General features: G+C 39.1%; 1 protein-coding gene and 1 non-coding gene across 2 annotated transcripts; one reads left to right on the top strand and one right to left on the bottom strand.

Annotated features, from left to right (window-relative positions):
• Positions 1-1,041: 1,041 nt before the first annotated feature.
• Positions 1,042-2,515, bottom strand: LOC112785887 (uncharacterized). The gene is made up of 2 exons (XM_025829308.1): positions 2,324-2,515; positions 1,042-1,515 (listed from the first exon to the last, which is right to left on the bottom strand). Exons 1-2 carry the CDS (start codon positions 2,513-2,515, stop codon positions 1,042-1,044), a joined length of 666 nt encoding a protein of 221 aa, XP_025685093.1.
• A 12,655-nt stretch (positions 2,516-15,170) lies between these two features.
• LOC112787580 (small nucleolar RNA R71) lies at positions 15,171-15,278 on the top strand. Its single transcript, XR_003194985.1, has one exon. It is a non-coding gene; the product is annotated as a small nucleolar RNA R71 (small nucleolar RNA).
• The last annotated feature ends 1,778 nt before the right edge of the window (positions 15,279-17,056 follow it).

Below are 17,056 nucleotides of genomic sequence, written 5' to 3'. Positions count from 1 at the left end.
TGGTCAACAGTAATTTTGAGTATTTCTCGGCAATCTGTTATTAAGTCCGAGTAGTTTGTTTAAGATCGTGGATTTGTTTCGACTGATATTTGCCGAAAGGTCGGGTTCAGATTATAATCGGATATTTGAATGAATGATAGTATCCGAGTGGTTGGATTTTGATTAAGATTAGTTACTTGATGGAATGATTGTATCCGAGAGGTTGGATTCCGAGTGAGATCGGATATATGTTTTATTTTGAATGATCGGCTTCCGATTTAGATCGGAGGTTTGTTTGAATGATCGGATTCCGATTTAGATCGGATATTTGTTTGATTGAATGTTTCCAAATGATTGGTTTTCAGATTAAGATCGGTTATCAGATTGAATCATTGTATCCGAGTGATCGGATTCCGTTAAAGGTCGACAGTCGGAATGACATTGTATCCGAGTGATCGGATTCCATTTTAAGGTCCGTAGCCGGATTGACTGATTGTGTCCGAGTGATCGGATTCCGTTTTAAGGTCGGCAGTCGGAATGACTGATTGTATCCGAGTGATCAGATTCTGTTAAAAGTCGGATACCGGATTGACTGATAGATTTCGAATGACCTATCTTGGCATATGATCGGTGTTGATAGTATCCGAATGGTCGAAATGATAGTATAGGTCGGCATTATATGTTTATAGATGAAGCGGAAATATAAAATGGAGAAAATAATGATTTGATAAAATAAGAAATTTATTTATTGAAGAACCCTTGATTTCAAAGGCCCAAGTAGGCTAGCCTCGTTAAAACCTCTCCAAGCAAAACCCTTGTGGGAAAAATCTTGGTAGTAGAAAAAAGAGTACTGGCCTGTCCCTAGTATTAACTGTAATATAACTTTAAGGAAGATACATTCCAAGTGTTAGGGAGATCTTTACCCTCTAGGGTTTGTAGTCAGTAGGCTCCATTGCCGATTACTTCTGTGACTCGGTAAGGGTCATCCCAATTAGCTGCTAGTTTGCCATGTGCTGATGGTTTCCTAGCTTGTTCTGTTTTTCTGAGCACAAGATCGTGGACTTAGAAAGACCTTGGTTGAAGTCTCTGGTTATATCTTCGAGCTATGTGCTGTTGCATGGCCAAATGTTTGACTACTATTGTTGATCTTATTTCTTCTGCGACATTGAGTTCGGTTTGCCGAGCTGTGTCTTTTGTAGTCTGGTCGGCTAGTTCAGTGCGTAGTGAGGATTGGGAGATCTCCATGGGTATCATTGCGTCGGACCTGTAGACTAGCCAGAAAGGTGTCTCCTTTGTTGTTGAGTTGACAGTGGTGTTGTATGCCCATATGATCTCTGGGATAAGCTCGGCCGAGAGGCCTTTTGCTTCATCTAGTTTCTTTCTTAGAGCATGTAGTATTACTTTATTTGCAGCTTCAGCTAACTCGTTTGTTTGTGGGTGCTCTACTGATGAAAAGTGTTGTTTGATTTTCAAGTTCTGCAAGAAGGATGTGAATTTTTGATCAGCAAACTGGTGACCATTATCTGTGATAATGTGCTGAGGAATGTCGAATCGACAAATAATATATTTCCAGACAAAGGAAAGCATTTGTTGAGATGTAATCTTGGCAAGAGGTTGTGCCTCTATCCATTTGGAAAAATAATCAATTGCTACAACCAGGAATTTTACCTGACCTGCTGCTGTGGGGAAAGGGCCGAGGATATCTATGCCCCATTGGTTGAACGGCCAACTTACCTCAGAACAGTGTAGGAGTTCAGCCCTAGATGTGTGATCGGACTGTGTTTCTGGCAATTGTTACAGCTTTTAACTTTTGCTTGACAATCCTATCGTATTGTTGGCTAATATAATCCAGCTCTGAGGATTTTTGAAGACAGACTTCGGGCTCCGAGGTGTGTACCACAGATCCCTTCATGCGCCTCAGCAAGTGCAAGCTCGGCTTCTGTTCTGCAAAGACATTTAAGTAATGGACGAGAGAAGCCTCGTCTATATAGCGATTATTATAAATTGTAAAAAAGGAGGCTTGTCGGTGGAAGTTACGAGTATTTTCGACGTCGCCTGGCAAGATCCCTGTCCGGAGATATTCTATGTATGGAGATCTCCAATCTGCTTCCTATGTTACACTTAAGATTTGTGTTATTTCAATGCTTGGCTTGAGCAATGTTGACTGGTAAAGTGATGACCTGTTTGGTTGAGTTCTGGCGAGTTTAGACGGAATCTAAGCTCGGCCATTACTCTCCCTTGGTATGTGCTGTATTTCATATTTAGAAAATTTTGTAAGTAAATTTTGTACGATATCCAGGTATTTAGAAAGCACATGATCCTTTACTTGGTATAAGTTGTTTACCTGCTGGACGATAAGTAAGGAGTCGCAATATACCTTAAGTTCGGTGATGTTTAGGTCGGCAGCGAGTCTAAGGCCAGCAATTAGTGATTCATACTCACGTTGATTGTTGCTTGCTTTAAATGAAAAATTGAGGGCCGTGGTTATCATCGAGAATGATACCTGCTCCACACCCTTGTGGGTTCGAGGACCCATCGACATATAAGGACTGGTACGTGGCAGAAGTTAGACCAATTAAGAGAGTCTTAATAAGAGAAATGCGTTGCAAGTATAGCTCTCAACTAGCTAAGGTCTGTCTTACCAATTTAACAAAGGGGTTGTCACAAATTTTAAGAATAAAAATACTGGGAGTATGAGTCCCAGGTCGTCTCCCAACGAGTTGCAGGAAAGAGTGCTAATTTATCAATTAAAAATTTTCCAGAAAGTTTGAATTGGATAATGAGTAATTAAAATAATTGTAAATTAAAGCAATAAAACTAAGATTAATATAAAAAACCTTGACAAGGGAGTTGATTAATCGGAAATTCTATCCTTGTTGGAATCTTCTCAAGTGTAATGTAAAGCGGTTGTTGTTTTCACTTAGTTAACCCTTACTGAGTAAAGGAAAGTCAAGTGATTGAACTGATTCTTATCCACAGATCCTAGTCCTTTTCCTTGGAAAGGTCTAGGGTTAGTAGATATAGAATTAGCCAACAATGTTCAAATTAACAAAGCACTTGAGCATTCCAACTCAAGTGTCTCCTCTTAATCAACTCCCATGTCAAGTAGAGTTTCTACTCCATTGACATGGAATCAATATTCATAAAAATATAAGAAAACATAATTAAATGGAATAAAATAGAGAATTAATTAAAAATAAAAGTAACTTTATATATTAATAAATTCAAAATGCAACATACTTATTTGAACAGGGTCAATGAGCAATGAATAAAAGTAAAGGAATAAGGAAACAAACTAAAGCAATATCTTCATGGAGGTAATGATTCTTCAGCATCCAAAAATCCAAAACAAAAGCATAAACTACTAATGTAAAGCTAATCTAGATTCAGATCTAAAACTAAAAGTACTCCTAATATCGATGTATCTGAATGTGTGTGGATGCGTGTTGAGTTTCTGCATGTTCCCTAGGTTTTATCTGTGTTTCTGGGCCAAGAACTGGGTTAAGATGCGGCCCGAAATCACCCCCAGCGTATTCTACTATTTTTGCAAATTGCACAGGTCACGGGTACGCGTCGTCCACGCGTTCGCGTCATTTAGCGTTTTTCCTTGTCATGCGTTCGCGTCGTTCACGCGTTCGCATCATTCGTACAGACTTCAATCCACGCGTTTGCGTCAGGCACGCGTTCGCGTCGCTGCGATTTCTTGATTTCGCGCACTCGCGTGAGCCATGCGCTCGCGTCATTGTTCGCTGGTCATCTCCTTGGTTTCTTGTGTTCCTTCCAATTTTTCAAGCTTCCTCTCCATTCTCTAAGCCATTCCTGCCCTATAAAGCCTGAAACACTTAACACACGGATCACGGCATCGAATGGGATAAAGGAGAGTTAAAATGTATAATTAAAAGATCTCTACGAAGCAAGTTTTCAACCATGGAGTAATTTTGGGAAGGAATTGTAATATCATGCTAATCATATGAATAAGTGGGTAAAGACTTGATAAAACCACTCAATTAAACACAATATAAATCATAAAATAATGGTTTATCAAGGACCATTCGATGTAGTCTTCAGTTGTACTTGGTACCGAGAATTCGGCAATAAAGTCGGCCAAGAACTGGGATTTGATGGATGTTCGGCCTTTGTACTTGATATCGAATTCTGATAGCTCCACCGACCATTTAACTAGTCGGCTAGCCAGCTCAGGTTTCTCTAGGACTTGCCGCAAAGGATGATCTGTCCGAACATGGATTTCATGGCTCTGAAAATATGGTCGGAGTCTTCTGGTAAAGAAGACCAGGGCTAGGGCTAGCTTCTCAATGCTCGGATATCGAATCTCGGCATTTTGTAATATTTTGCTAGTAAAATAGATCAGGAACTGTTTCTTTTCCCTTTCTGCAACAAGAGCGGAACTTATAGCCCAGTTAGTGACAGATAAATATAAGAATAATGGTTCCCCTTGTGGGGTGTTTGTAAAATTGATGGTTTTGAAAGAGTTTCTTTGATAGTTGTGAATGCTTGTTCACATTCATCAGTCCAATAGAAAACTTTTTTCTTTTTTAAAGTTTGGAAAAAACATAAAGATTTAGAAGCTAGGCGAGGTAAGAATCTAGAGAATGCAGCAAGTATCGCTGTTAACCGCTGGACTTCCTTGATTGTGTGTGGACTTGTCATGTCTAAAATAGCTCGGCATTTTTCTGGATTTGCCTCAATACCTCAGTCCATTGGCCCCTCTCTTTGCTTCCTTGTAGCGCTCCTTCCTTGCTAGCATGTTCCTGGTTCAAACCTTGCTAGCTTCATTTTGGACACTTTCCTTGCATACTAGTGCTCCTTCCCTCTCTTGGTTCATGGGTTCGAATCCTGGCTCCTTCACTATCAATTGTCACATCATAATTTTCTTTGGAATGGAGCCCGATAAAGTTAACTAAGTTAACTGAGCGCTATGCCTTTGCCTTGTTCCCTTGGGGGCTCAGTTACTTGTTTCAACGCAGCATCCTTGCCTTTGTGCACTTGGCTTTGGTTGCTTGGTCTCTAGCGCTCAAATAGAGAGCGCTACGCTCAATTAGTGAGCGCTATGCCTTGGCCTCTTGATGCCCCTTTGGTGAGTGCCACGCTTTTGTGTCTTGGGTCACGCTTTTCAAAGCGTGGCCTAAAGTCCAAAGCGTGCTCTAACTTCAAAATTGTGCCAAAATCCCTTTTGTCACCATTTTTTCACCTACAAATAATCAAAACAACCAATCAAAGCATCTCCAATTTCACAAGGTTTCTAAATTATTCAAAAACCAACTAATTCTAGCTTAAACCTTATGATTTTGTGTCAAATAATTAATGGTTGATTGAATTGACATACTGATAAACCACTATTTTATGGTTTATCTTGTGCTCAATTGAGTGGATTTTATCAACTCTTTACCCACTTATTCATGCTATTCGCATGGTTTTACATTTGCCTTGCTAATTATGTACTTTGATTGAAAACATGCTTCTTTGATTTTATATTTGTTTATTATTAATCCTCTCTTATTACCATTAGATTCCTTGATATGTGTGTTAAGTGATTTCAGAGATTGCAGGGCAGGAATGGCTCAGAGGATGGAAAGAAAGCATGCAAAAGTGGAAGGAATATAAGAAGTTAGAGAAATTGCTAAGCTGTACAGCCTGACCTCTTTGCACTCAAATAGTTATAACTTTAGCTACAAAGGTCCAAACGACACGGTTCCAGTTGCGTTGGAAAGCTAACGTCCGGGGCTTCGATTTCATATATGATATGCCATAGTTTCCCTGATGCTAGGCGACGCGACCGCGTGCTTCATGCGGCCGCATCGCAGTGACGAAAAACAGCGTGTTTGAATTCGCAACCAGCGAATTCTGGGCTGTTTTTAGCCCAGTTTGCGGCCCAGAAAACACAAATTAGATGCTATAAAGTAGGGGAATGCATCCATTCATAAAGAAGGCTTTCACAATTCACAATTTTAGGAGTAGATGTAGTTTTTAGAGAGAGGTTCTCTCCTCTCTCTTAGGATTAGGATTTAGGACTTCTCTTAGTTTTAGGAGTGACTCTCAATCCCATGTTCTTTATTTTTATTTATTCTTCCAATTTAATTTATGAACATCCATGTCAGATTTAAGTTCTTTTGTTAATGCAATTTGAGGTATTTCAGTTTAATATTGCTTTCTTTTATTTACATGATTATTGCTTCCCATTTGAAGGCATTCTTATTCCAGTAGATTTACTTTTTCCTCTTTTGGTCTTGGTTAAGAAATGAGTAACTCAGGAGTTATCCAATTCAACAGCATAATTGATAATTGTTATCTTGCCAATTGAGTTGAACTTCAATAATCCCAATCTTTTCTTAGGAAATAAATAGGATTCGAAGATCAAACCAATTTATCCCTTGACTTTCCTTTGCTTTAGTAAAGGTCAACTAAGTAGAATTAAGATTCAACTTTCATTATTATTGATAAGGATAACTAAGTCTGGACTTCCAATTTCTCATACCTTGACAAAAGTTTATTTTATAGTTATTATTTTATTTTACTTGTCATATAGCATATTTCCTCCTTACTTCCAAAACCCCCAATTTACAATCTTCATAACCAATAATAAGAACATACTTCCCTGCAATTCCTTGAGAAGACGACCCGAGGTTTGAATACTCGGTTATCAATTTCAAAGGGGTTTGTTACTTGTGACAACCAAAACTTTTGTAAGAAAGGTTGATTGCTTGGTTTAGTAACTATACTTACACGAGAGTTTTCTATAACTTCTAAACCATCAATCTTCAGTTCTTCAAAATGGCGCCGTTGCCGGGGAATTGCAAACGTGTGCCTTATTATTGGTTATTGTAAATATTTAAAAAAAAAATTCAGATTTTTATTTTAAAATATTTTTATCTTATCTTATCTTATTTTTCAAAATTCAATTTTTTAAAAAATCATCTCTTTTTCAAAATATTTTCTTTTTGTTTGTTTTTATTTTTATTTTCTCCTACTACTATGAATTCTCACCCCTCTCGCTTCAAGTTTGATTCCAATGTTGTTGTTAGGAATGGAAACTATAATGAGAACAGGCATCAAGGTTGGAAGAATCAAAGATGGGAGGAGCCACAAGGATTTACTCAACCCTCATGGCAACAACCGCCTCCAATGGACTATTAACAACCACCACCATACGCCTATGAACCCCCTCCTCAACATAACTTTGGACAACCAAACTCACAAGCCCCTTTCCGCCATTCACCTCCATATGACCCTAATCCTCAACCACCATACCAACAACCTTATGAGCCATATGAACCATATATAGAACCACCCCAATTCCAACCCAATTAATCACAAAAACCACCACTTCAATATTCACCATCTCTATATCTATCAATCCAAGAGCACTATGATCCTATTTATGAAAGCCGAGTGCATCAAGAGACAAAGGATCGTTTCAAGGAAACAGTGGATCGATTTCAGGCAACCATTCGTCAATTAGAGCAAGCGATAAATCAATTAGCTTCCTGACGTTCGGACACTCAAGGAACCCCCATGGCTTCATGTGGACAATCTAATGAAGAACGTAGCATGAAGGAGATACTAGAAACTCCAATGAACAGTACAGAGCATGACTTTGTACTGGAACAAGTGGAGGAAGCCAGAATTATTGAAGAAGAAGTGGTTGAAGACTTAGGAGATGCAAAACCTCCATGGAAAAGTCCAGTCATAGAACCCCTTCCAAGACGTTTGAAATTGATGCTGAGGAGGGTGTACAACCTCCAAGGCATACCACAGTTGAAGACTTGGAAGAGGTTGATCAAGAGATGGAGATTCAAGAAGAAGAAGCACAACCTCCCATGCCCTTGGAAAGCAATGAAGAGGAGATTGAATTGGAAGAAAGCTACCAAGAGGAAGAGGTTGAAATTGAAGAAGCTTGCAAAGAGGTGGTAATTATCAGAAAAGCACAAGGGAGTGGAGCTTGCAATTTCATTAAAAATACCTCCCCCTAAGTTGCCATCATCCTTCACAACATTCAAGTGGGTAAAATTCATATCCCTTAGCTTTCTAATTCCACTTGAATATGGGCTACTGGAGACGGATGGTCAACTTAGAGCTCTTTGTGGCATTAAGAGTAAGAGGAAGATGGCTAGTGGTAAGAATTATCCTGCAAGGTTCATTATGGTTGGAAGCTTTAAGTTTAAATGCAAAGGTCGGTATAAAGCTCAACTGAATGGGTCTATGAAGCTGTTTGGATGTCTCAGTGAGAATTTCGAATGTTCACCACCCAAGTGGAAAAATGATGATCAACAAGAAGATGGGTGCAAAGGCAAGGTCTGGGACCTCGGAATTCAATCTAGAAATCAGCACTCTTGGGGTCTTGTCACTTGCTTTAACTTACTTGAAGGCTTTCTGCGCCTAGTTTGGGATCCTGGAGGCTATTGGCATTCCAAGCATTGGTGGAGATTCCTGGATGAGTTCAAGCACAAGCCACCATAACAGGGAGCTCACCAAATGTCCAACTTAAGGACTTTAACTAAAAGTGCTAGGTGGGAGACAACTGGTGCACGAAATTGTGATCATCAATGGCGCCATCAACATGGTACGCTCAATTGTAATCTCAACTTTTTGTCACAACTTCGCACAACTAACCAGCAAGTGCACTGGGTCGTCCAAGTAATAAACCTTACGCGAGTAAGGGTCGATCCCACGGAGATTGTTGGTATGAAGCAAGCTATGGTCATCTTGTAAATCTCAGTCAGGCGGATATAAAATGGTTATGGAGTTTTCGAATATTAATAATAAAATAGGGATAGAAATACTTATGTAAATCCTTGGTGAGAATTTCAGATAAATGCATGGAGATGCTTTCGTCCCTCTAAACATCTGCTTTCCTGCTGTCTTCATCCAATCAGTCTTACTTCTTTCTATGGCTGGCTTTATGTAAGGACATCACCGTTGTCAATGGCTACTTTTGATCCTCTCTGAAAAATGGTCCGATGCGCTGTCACTGCATGGCTAATCGTCTGGAGGCGTCACCCTTGGCAATGGCTGCATCCTATCCTCTTGTGAAAATAGTCCAAATGCTCTATCACAGCACGGCTAATCATCTGAGGTTCTCGATCATACTGGAATAGGATTCACCCTCCTTTTGGGTCTGTCACTACGCCCAATACTCGCGAGTTCGAAGCTCGTCACAGTCATTCAATCCCAGAGTCCTACTCGGAATACCACAGACAAGGTTTAGACTTTCCGGACTCTCATGAATGCCGCCATCAATCTAGCTTACACCACGAAGATTCTGATTAAGAGATCCAAGAGATACTCATTCAATCTAAGGTAGAACGAAAGTGGTTGTCAGGCACGCGTTCATAGGGAATGATGATGATTGTCACGTTCATCACATTCAGGTTGAAGTGCAAATGAATATCTTAGAAGCAGAATAAGTTGAATTGAATAGAAAAACAGTAGTACTTTGCATTAATCTTTGAGGAACAGCAGAGCTCCACACCTTAATCTATGGAGTGCAGAAACTCTACCGTTGAAAATACATAAGTGAAAGGTCCAGGCATGGCTGAATGGCCAGCCCCCAAAACATGATCACAGGATCAAAAATACAATCCAGGATGTCAAATACAATAGTAAAAAGTCCTATTTATACTAAACTAGTTACTAGGGTTTACAGAAGTAAGTAATTGATGTATAAATCCACTTTTGGGGCCCACTTGGTGTGTGCTTGGGCTGAGCTTGAATGTTACACGTGCAGAGGCTCTTTCTGGAGTTGAACGCCAGGTTGTAACGTATTTCTGGTGTTCAACTCTGGTTTGTGACGTGTTTCTGGCGTTTAACTCCAGACAGCAACGTAGAACTGGCATTCAATGCCCTTTTACGTCGTCTAAACTCAGCTAAAGTATGGACTATTATACATTGCTGGAAGGCCCTGGATGGCTACTTTCCAACGCAACTGGAAGCGCGCCATTTTGAGTTTTGTTGCTCTAGAAAATCAACTTTGAGTGCAGGGAGGTCAGAATCCAACAGTATCAGCAGTCCTTCTTCAACCTCTGAATCTGATTTTTGCTCAAGTCCCTCAATTTCAGCCAGAAAATACTTGAAATCACAGAAAAACACACAAACTCATAGTAAAGTCCAGAAATGTGAATTTAACATAAAAACTAATGAAAACATCCCTAAAAGTAACTAGATTCTACTAAAAACATACTAAAAACAATGCCAAAAAGCGTATAAATTATCCGCTCATCACAACACCAAACTTAATTTGTTGCTTGTCCCCAAGCAACTGAAAATCAAATAGGATAAAAAGAAGAGAATATACTATAAATTCCAAACTATCAATGAAACATAGTTCCAATTAAATGAGCGGGACTTGTAGCTTTTTGCCTCTTGAATAGTTTTGGCATCTCACCTTATCCATTGCAGTTCAGAATGATTGGCATCTATAGGAACTCAGAGTTCAGATAGTGTTATTGATTCTCCTAGTTCAGTATGATGATTTTTGAACACAGCTATTTTGTGAGTCTTGGCCGTGGCCCTACGCACTTTGTTTTCCAGTATTACCACCGGATACATAAATGCCATAGACACATAACTGGGTGAACCTTTTCAGATTGTGACTCAGCTTTGCTAAAGTCCCCAATTAGAGGTGTCCAGGGTTCTTAAGCACACTCTTTTTTTGCTTTAGACCTTGACTTTAACCGCTCAGTCTCAAGTTTTCACTTGACACCTTCACGCCACAAGCACATGGTTAGGGACAGCTTGGTTTAGCCGTTTAGGCCAGGATTTTATTCCTTTAGGCCCTCCTATCCACTGATGCTCAAAGCCTTGGGATCCTTTTTGTTGCCCTTGCCTTTTGGTTTTAAGGGTTGTTGGCTTTTTGCTCTTGCCTCTTGGTTTTAAGAGCTTTTGGCTTTTTCTGCTTGCTTTTTCTTTTTCTTTCTATATTTTTTTTCGCTATTTTTTTTCTTTTTTTTTTTTCTGCAAGCTTTGTTCTTTGCTGCTTTTTCTTGCTTCAAGAATCATTTTTATGATTCTTCAGATTATCAAATAACATGTCTCCTTATCATCATTCTTTCAAGAGCCAACATATTTAACATTCTTAAACAACAACTTCAAAAGACATATGCACTGTTCAAGTATTCATTCAGAAAACAAGAAGCATTGTCACCACATCAATATAATTAAACTAAGTTCAAGGATAAATTCGAAACTCATGTACTTCTTGTTCTTTTGAATTAAAACAGTTTTCATTTAAGAGAGGTGATGGATTCATAGGACATTCATAACTTTAAGACAAAGTTACTAAATACTAATGATCATGTAATGAAGACACAAACATGGATAAGCACTTAACATAGAGAAAACGAAAAACAGAGAATGTAAGAACAAGGAATGAGTCCACCTTAGTGATGGTGGCGTTTCCTTCTTGAGGAACCAATGATGTCCTTGAGCTCTTCTATGTCTCTTCCTTGTCTTTGTTGCTCCTCCCTCATTGCTTTTTGATCTTCTCTTATTTCATGAAGGATGATGGAGTGCTCTTGATGTTCCACCCTTAATTGTCCCATGTTGGAACTTAATTCTCCTCGGGAGGTGTTGATTTGCTCCCAATAGTTTTGTGGAGGAAAATGCATTTGAGGCATCTCCGGGATCTCATGGTGATGAGCTTCATGCGTCTCTTGAGATCCATGAATGGGCTCTCTTGCTTGCTCCATCATTTTCTTAGTGATGGGCTTCTCTTCCTCAATGGGAATGTCTCCTTCTATGAAAGCTCCAACTGAGTAACATAGATGGCAAATAAGATGAGGAAAAGCTAGCCTTGCCCCAGGGGAGGGCTTTTCAGCTATTTTGTAGAGTTCAAGGGAGATAACTTCATGAACTTCTACTTCCTCTCCAATCATGATGCTATGAATCATGATGGCCCGATCCACAGTAACTTCAGATCGGTTGCTAGTGGGGATGATGGAGCGTTGGATGAACTCCAACCATCCTCTAGCCACAGGCTTGAGGTCCAGTCTTCTTAATTGAACCGGCTTGCCTTTGGAGTCAATCTTCCATTGAGCTCCTTCCACACATATGTCTATGAGGACTTGGTCAAACCTTTGATTAAAGTTGACCTTCTAGTGTAGGGGCGTGCATCTCCTTGCATCATAGGCAAGTTGAACGCCAACCTCACATTTTCCGGACTAAAATCTAAGTATTTCCCCGAACCATTGTAATATAATTCTTTGGATTCGGGTTCTTACTTTGATCATGGTTCCTAGTGATCCATGCATTGGCATGGAACTCTTGAACCATTAGGATGCCGACTTGTTGGATGAGGTTTGTTAGAACTTCCCAACCTCTTCTTTGGATTTCATATCGGATCTCCGGATACTCATTCTTCTTGAGCTTGAAAGAGGCCTCAGGGATCACCTTCTTCTTGACCACAACATCATAGAAGTGGTCTTGATGAGCTTTGGAGATGAATCTTTCCATCTCCCATGACTCGGAGGTGGAAGCTTTTGTCTTCCCTTTCCCTTTTCTAGAGGATTCTCCGGTCTTAGGTGCCATCAATGGTAATGGAAAAACAAAAAGCTTATGCTTTTACCACACCAAACATAGAATTTTGCTCGTCCTCGAGCAAGAAAAGAAAGAATAGATGAAGAAGAAGAAGAATTATGGAGAAGAGGGGGAGAGGTGTATTCGGCCAAGAAGAGAAGAGAGTGGTGTGTTGTGTGAAAATGAGGAAGAATGGAGGGCTTTATATAGGGAAGGGAGGGGGGGTTAGGTTCGGCCATTTAGGGTGGGTTGGGTGGGAAATTGATTTTGAATTTTGAAGGTAGGTGGAATTTATGAGGTAGGTTTATGGGGAAGAGTGGATGGATGTGAGTGGTGAAGTGGTGATAGGGAAGAGAGATTGAGGTGATTGGTGAAGAGTTTTGGGAAAGAGTGTTTATGGGATTGTGTGAAAGAGGGGTGAGAAGAAGTGAGTGGAGGTAGGTGGGGATCCTGTGGGGTCCACAGATCCTGAGGTGTTCAAGGATTTATAACCTTGCACCAAATTAGGCATGTAAAATTCTTTTGCACACAACTCTGGGCGTTCAGCGCCAGATTGGTGCTTGTTCTGGTCGTTGAACGCCCATTTATTGCCCATTTCTGGCGTTGAACGCCAGAACCATGCTTGTTCTGGGCGTTCAGCGCCAGCTCCTCTCCAGGGTGCAGTTCTGGCGTTCAAACGCCCAGATGCTGCTCATTTTGGGCGTTCAGCGCCATAACCATGCTCTGTTCTAGCGTTGAATGCCAGCCAGGTGCTTCTTACTGTCGTTTAAACGCCAGTAAGGTCTTCCTCCAGGGTGTAATTTTTCTTCTGTTGTTTTTGATTCCGTTTTCAATTTTATATTTATTTTGTGACTCCACATGATCATGAACCTAATAACACATGAAAAACCATGAAAATAAAGATTAGATAAAAATTGGGTTGCCTCCCAACAAGCGCTTCTTTAATGTCAATAGCTTGACAGTGGGCTCTCATGGAGCCTCACAGATGTTCAGAGCATCGTTGAGACTTTCCAACACCAAACTTAGAGTTTGGGTATGGGAGCTCAACACCAAACTTAGAGTTTGGTTGTGGCCTCCCAACACCAAACTTAGAGTTTGACTGTGGGGGCTCTGGTTGACTCTGTTTTGAGAGAAGATTTTTATGCTTCCATGTTTACAGAAGGGTAACCTTGAGTTGTAAACACAAGGGAGTCCTCATTCAATTGAAGGACTAATTCACCTCTGTCAACATCAATCACAGCTCTTGCTGTGGCTAGGAAGGGTCTTCCAAGGATGATGAATTCATCCTCATTCTTCCCAGTATCTAGGACTATGAAATCAGCAGGGATGTAAAGGCCTTCAACCTTTACTAACACGTCCTCTACTTGTCTATAAGCCTATTTTCTTGAATTGTCTGCCATCTCTAATGAGATTTTAGCAGCTTGCACCCCATAGATTCCTAGTTTCTCTATTACAGAGAGGGGCATGAGGTTTATCCCTGAACCAAGGTCACACAGAGCCTTTTCAAAGATCATGTTGCCTATGGTACAAGATATTACGAACTTTCCAAGATCCTGTTTCTTCTGAGGCAATGTCAGTTGTTCCAGATCACTTAGTTCATTGGTGAACAAGGGAGGTTCATCTTCCCAAGTCTCAATACCAAATAATTTGGCATTCAGCTTCATGATTGCACTAAGGTACTTGGTGATTTGCTCCTCAGTAACATCCTCATTTTCTTCAGAACAGGAATACTCATCAGAGCTCATGAATGGCATAAGGAGGTTTAATGGAATCTCTATGGTCTCTAGATGAACCTCAGATTCCTTTGGTTCCTCAGAGGGAAGCTCCTTATTGATCACTGGACGTCCCAGGAGGTCTTCCTCCTTGGGATTCACGTCCTCTCCTTCCCTTACAGGTTCGGCCATGGTGATTATGTCAATGGCCTTGTACTCTCCTTTTGGATTTTCTTCTATATTACTTGGGAGAGTACTAGGAGGGATTTCAGTGATCCTTTTACTCAGCTGGCCCACTTGTGCCTCTAAATTTCTAATGGAGGACCTTGTTTCATTCATGAAACTCACAGCAGCCTTAGATAGATCAGAGACTAAGTTTGCTAAATTAGAGATATTTTGTTCAGAGTTCTCTGTCTGTTGCTGAGTGGATGATGGAAAAGGCTTACTATTGTTAAACCTATTTCTTCCACCCTTATTAAAGCCTTGTTGAGGCTTCTGATCCTTCCATGAGAGATTTGGGTGATTTCTCCATGATGAGTTATAGGTGTTTCCATAAGGTTCACCCATATAATTTACCTCTGCTATTGCAGGGTTTTCAGGATCATAAGCTTCTTCTTCAGAAGATGCTTCTTGAGTACTGTTGGATGCAGCTTGCATTCCATTCAGACTCTGAGAAATCATATTGACTTGCTGAGTCAATATTTTGTTCTAAGCTAATGTGGCATTCAGAGTATCAATTTCAAGAACTCCCTTCTTCATAGGCGTCCTATTACTCACAGGATTCCTCTCAGAAGTGTGCATGAACTGGTTATTAGCAACCATGTCAATGAGTTCTTGAGCTTCTGCAGGCGTTTTCTTTAGGTGAATGGATCCACCTGTAGAAGTATCCAATGACATCTTAGCCAATTCAAATAGACCATCATAGAATATATCCAGGATGGTCCATTCTGAAAGCATGTTAGAAGGACACTTTTGGGTCAATTGCTTGTATCTTTCCCAAGCTTCATAGAGGGATTCACCTTCTTTCTGTCTGAAGGTTTGAACATCCACTCTAAGCTTGCTCAGCTTTTGAGGAGGGAAGAACTTGGCTAAGAAAGCCGTGACCAGCTTATCCCAAGAGTTCAGGCTATCTTTGGGTTGAGAGTCCAACCACACTCTAGCTCTGTCTCTTACAGCAAAAGGGAAAAGCATGAGCCTGTAGACTTCAGGATCTACTCCATTAGTCTTAACAGTATCACATATCTGCAAGAATTCAGTTAAGAACTGAAAAGGATCTTCAGATGGAAGTCCATGAAACTTGCAGTTCTGCTGCATCAGAGAAACTAATTGAGGTTTCAGCTCAAAGTTGTTTGCTCCAATGGCAGGAATGGAGATGCTTCTTCCATGTAAATTGGAATTAGGTGTAGTAAAGTCATCAAGCATTCTCCTTGCATTATTGTTGTTGGGTTTGGCTGCCATCTCCTTTACTTGTTCGAAATTTTCAATAAGGTTGTCTCTGGATTGTTGTAATTTAGCTTCTCTTAGTTTCCTCTTCAGAGTCCTTTCAGGTTCTAGATCAGCTTCAACAAGAATGCCTTTTTCCTTGTTCCTGCTCATAAGAAAGAGAAAAGAACAAGAAAAGAAGAGGAATCCTCTATGTCACAGTAAAGAGGTTCCTTATTGTTAGTAGAAGAAGAAAAGGAATAGGGGTGAAGCAGAATGAAGAATCCAAACACCAGGGTAAGGATAGGAGCAGTGATGTGAGATGAAGAGAAGTGTTAGTAGATAAATAAATAATTAGAAGGAGATGAGGGAGAGGGATTTTCGAATATTATTTTTGAAAAAGGGTTAGTGATTTTCCAAAATAGTTTTTGAAAAAAAGTTAGTTTTCGAAAATTAAAATCAAAAATTAAAATAATTAGTTAATCAAAAGGAAATTTTGAAAAAGAGGGAAGATATTTTCGAAAATTAGAGAGAGAGAGTTAGTAAGGTAGTTTTGAAAAAGATAAGAAACAAACAAAAAGTTAGTTAGTTAGTTGAAACAAATTTGAAAATCAATTTTGAAAAGATGAGAAGATAAGAAGTTAGAAAAGATATTTTAAAATCAAATTTTTGAAAAAGATAAGATAAGAAGATATTTTTGAAAAGATATGATTGAAATTGGTTTTGAAAAAGATTTGATTTTTAAAATCACAATTAATGACTTGATTCATAAGAAATCACAAGATATGATTCTAGAACTTAAAGTTTGAATCTTTATTAACAAGTAAGTAACAAACTTGAAATTTTTGAATCAAAACATTAATTGATGATGTTATTTTCGAAAATTATGTGATAAAGATAAGAAAAAGATTTTTGAAATTTTCGAAAATAACTAAGAAAATTGAAAAAGATTTGATTTTTGAAAAAAGATTTTGAAAAAGATAAGATTTTTTTTAAATTGAAAATTTGATTTGACTCATAAAAACAACTAGATTTTAAAAATTTTTGAAAAAGTCAATCCAAATTTCGAAATTTTAAGAGAGAAAAAGGGAAATATATATATATATATATATATATATATATATATATATATATATATTTTTTTTTTATTTTTTGAATTTTTATGATGAGAGAGAAAAACATGAAAAATGATGCAATGCATGAAAGTTATGGATCAAAGTATGTGATGAATGCAAGAACACTATGAATGTCAAGATGAACACCAAGAACACTTTGAATGTCATGATGAACATCAAGACTTATTTTTGAAAATTTTTATATGCAAAGAAAACATGCAAGACACCAAACTTAGAAATCTTTCATGTTTAGACACTATGAATGCAAAAATGCACATGAAAAACAAGAAAAGATGCAAA

This window comes from Arachis hypogaea, chromosome 20, assembly GCF_003086295.3.
Source record: "Arachis hypogaea cultivar Tifrunner chromosome 20, arahy.Tifrunner.gnm2.J5K5, whole genome shotgun sequence".
NCBI classification, from domain to species: domain Eukaryota; kingdom Viridiplantae; phylum Streptophyta; class Magnoliopsida; order Fabales; family Fabaceae; genus Arachis; species Arachis hypogaea.
This window is presented reverse-complemented; position numbering and strand designations above follow the sequence as displayed.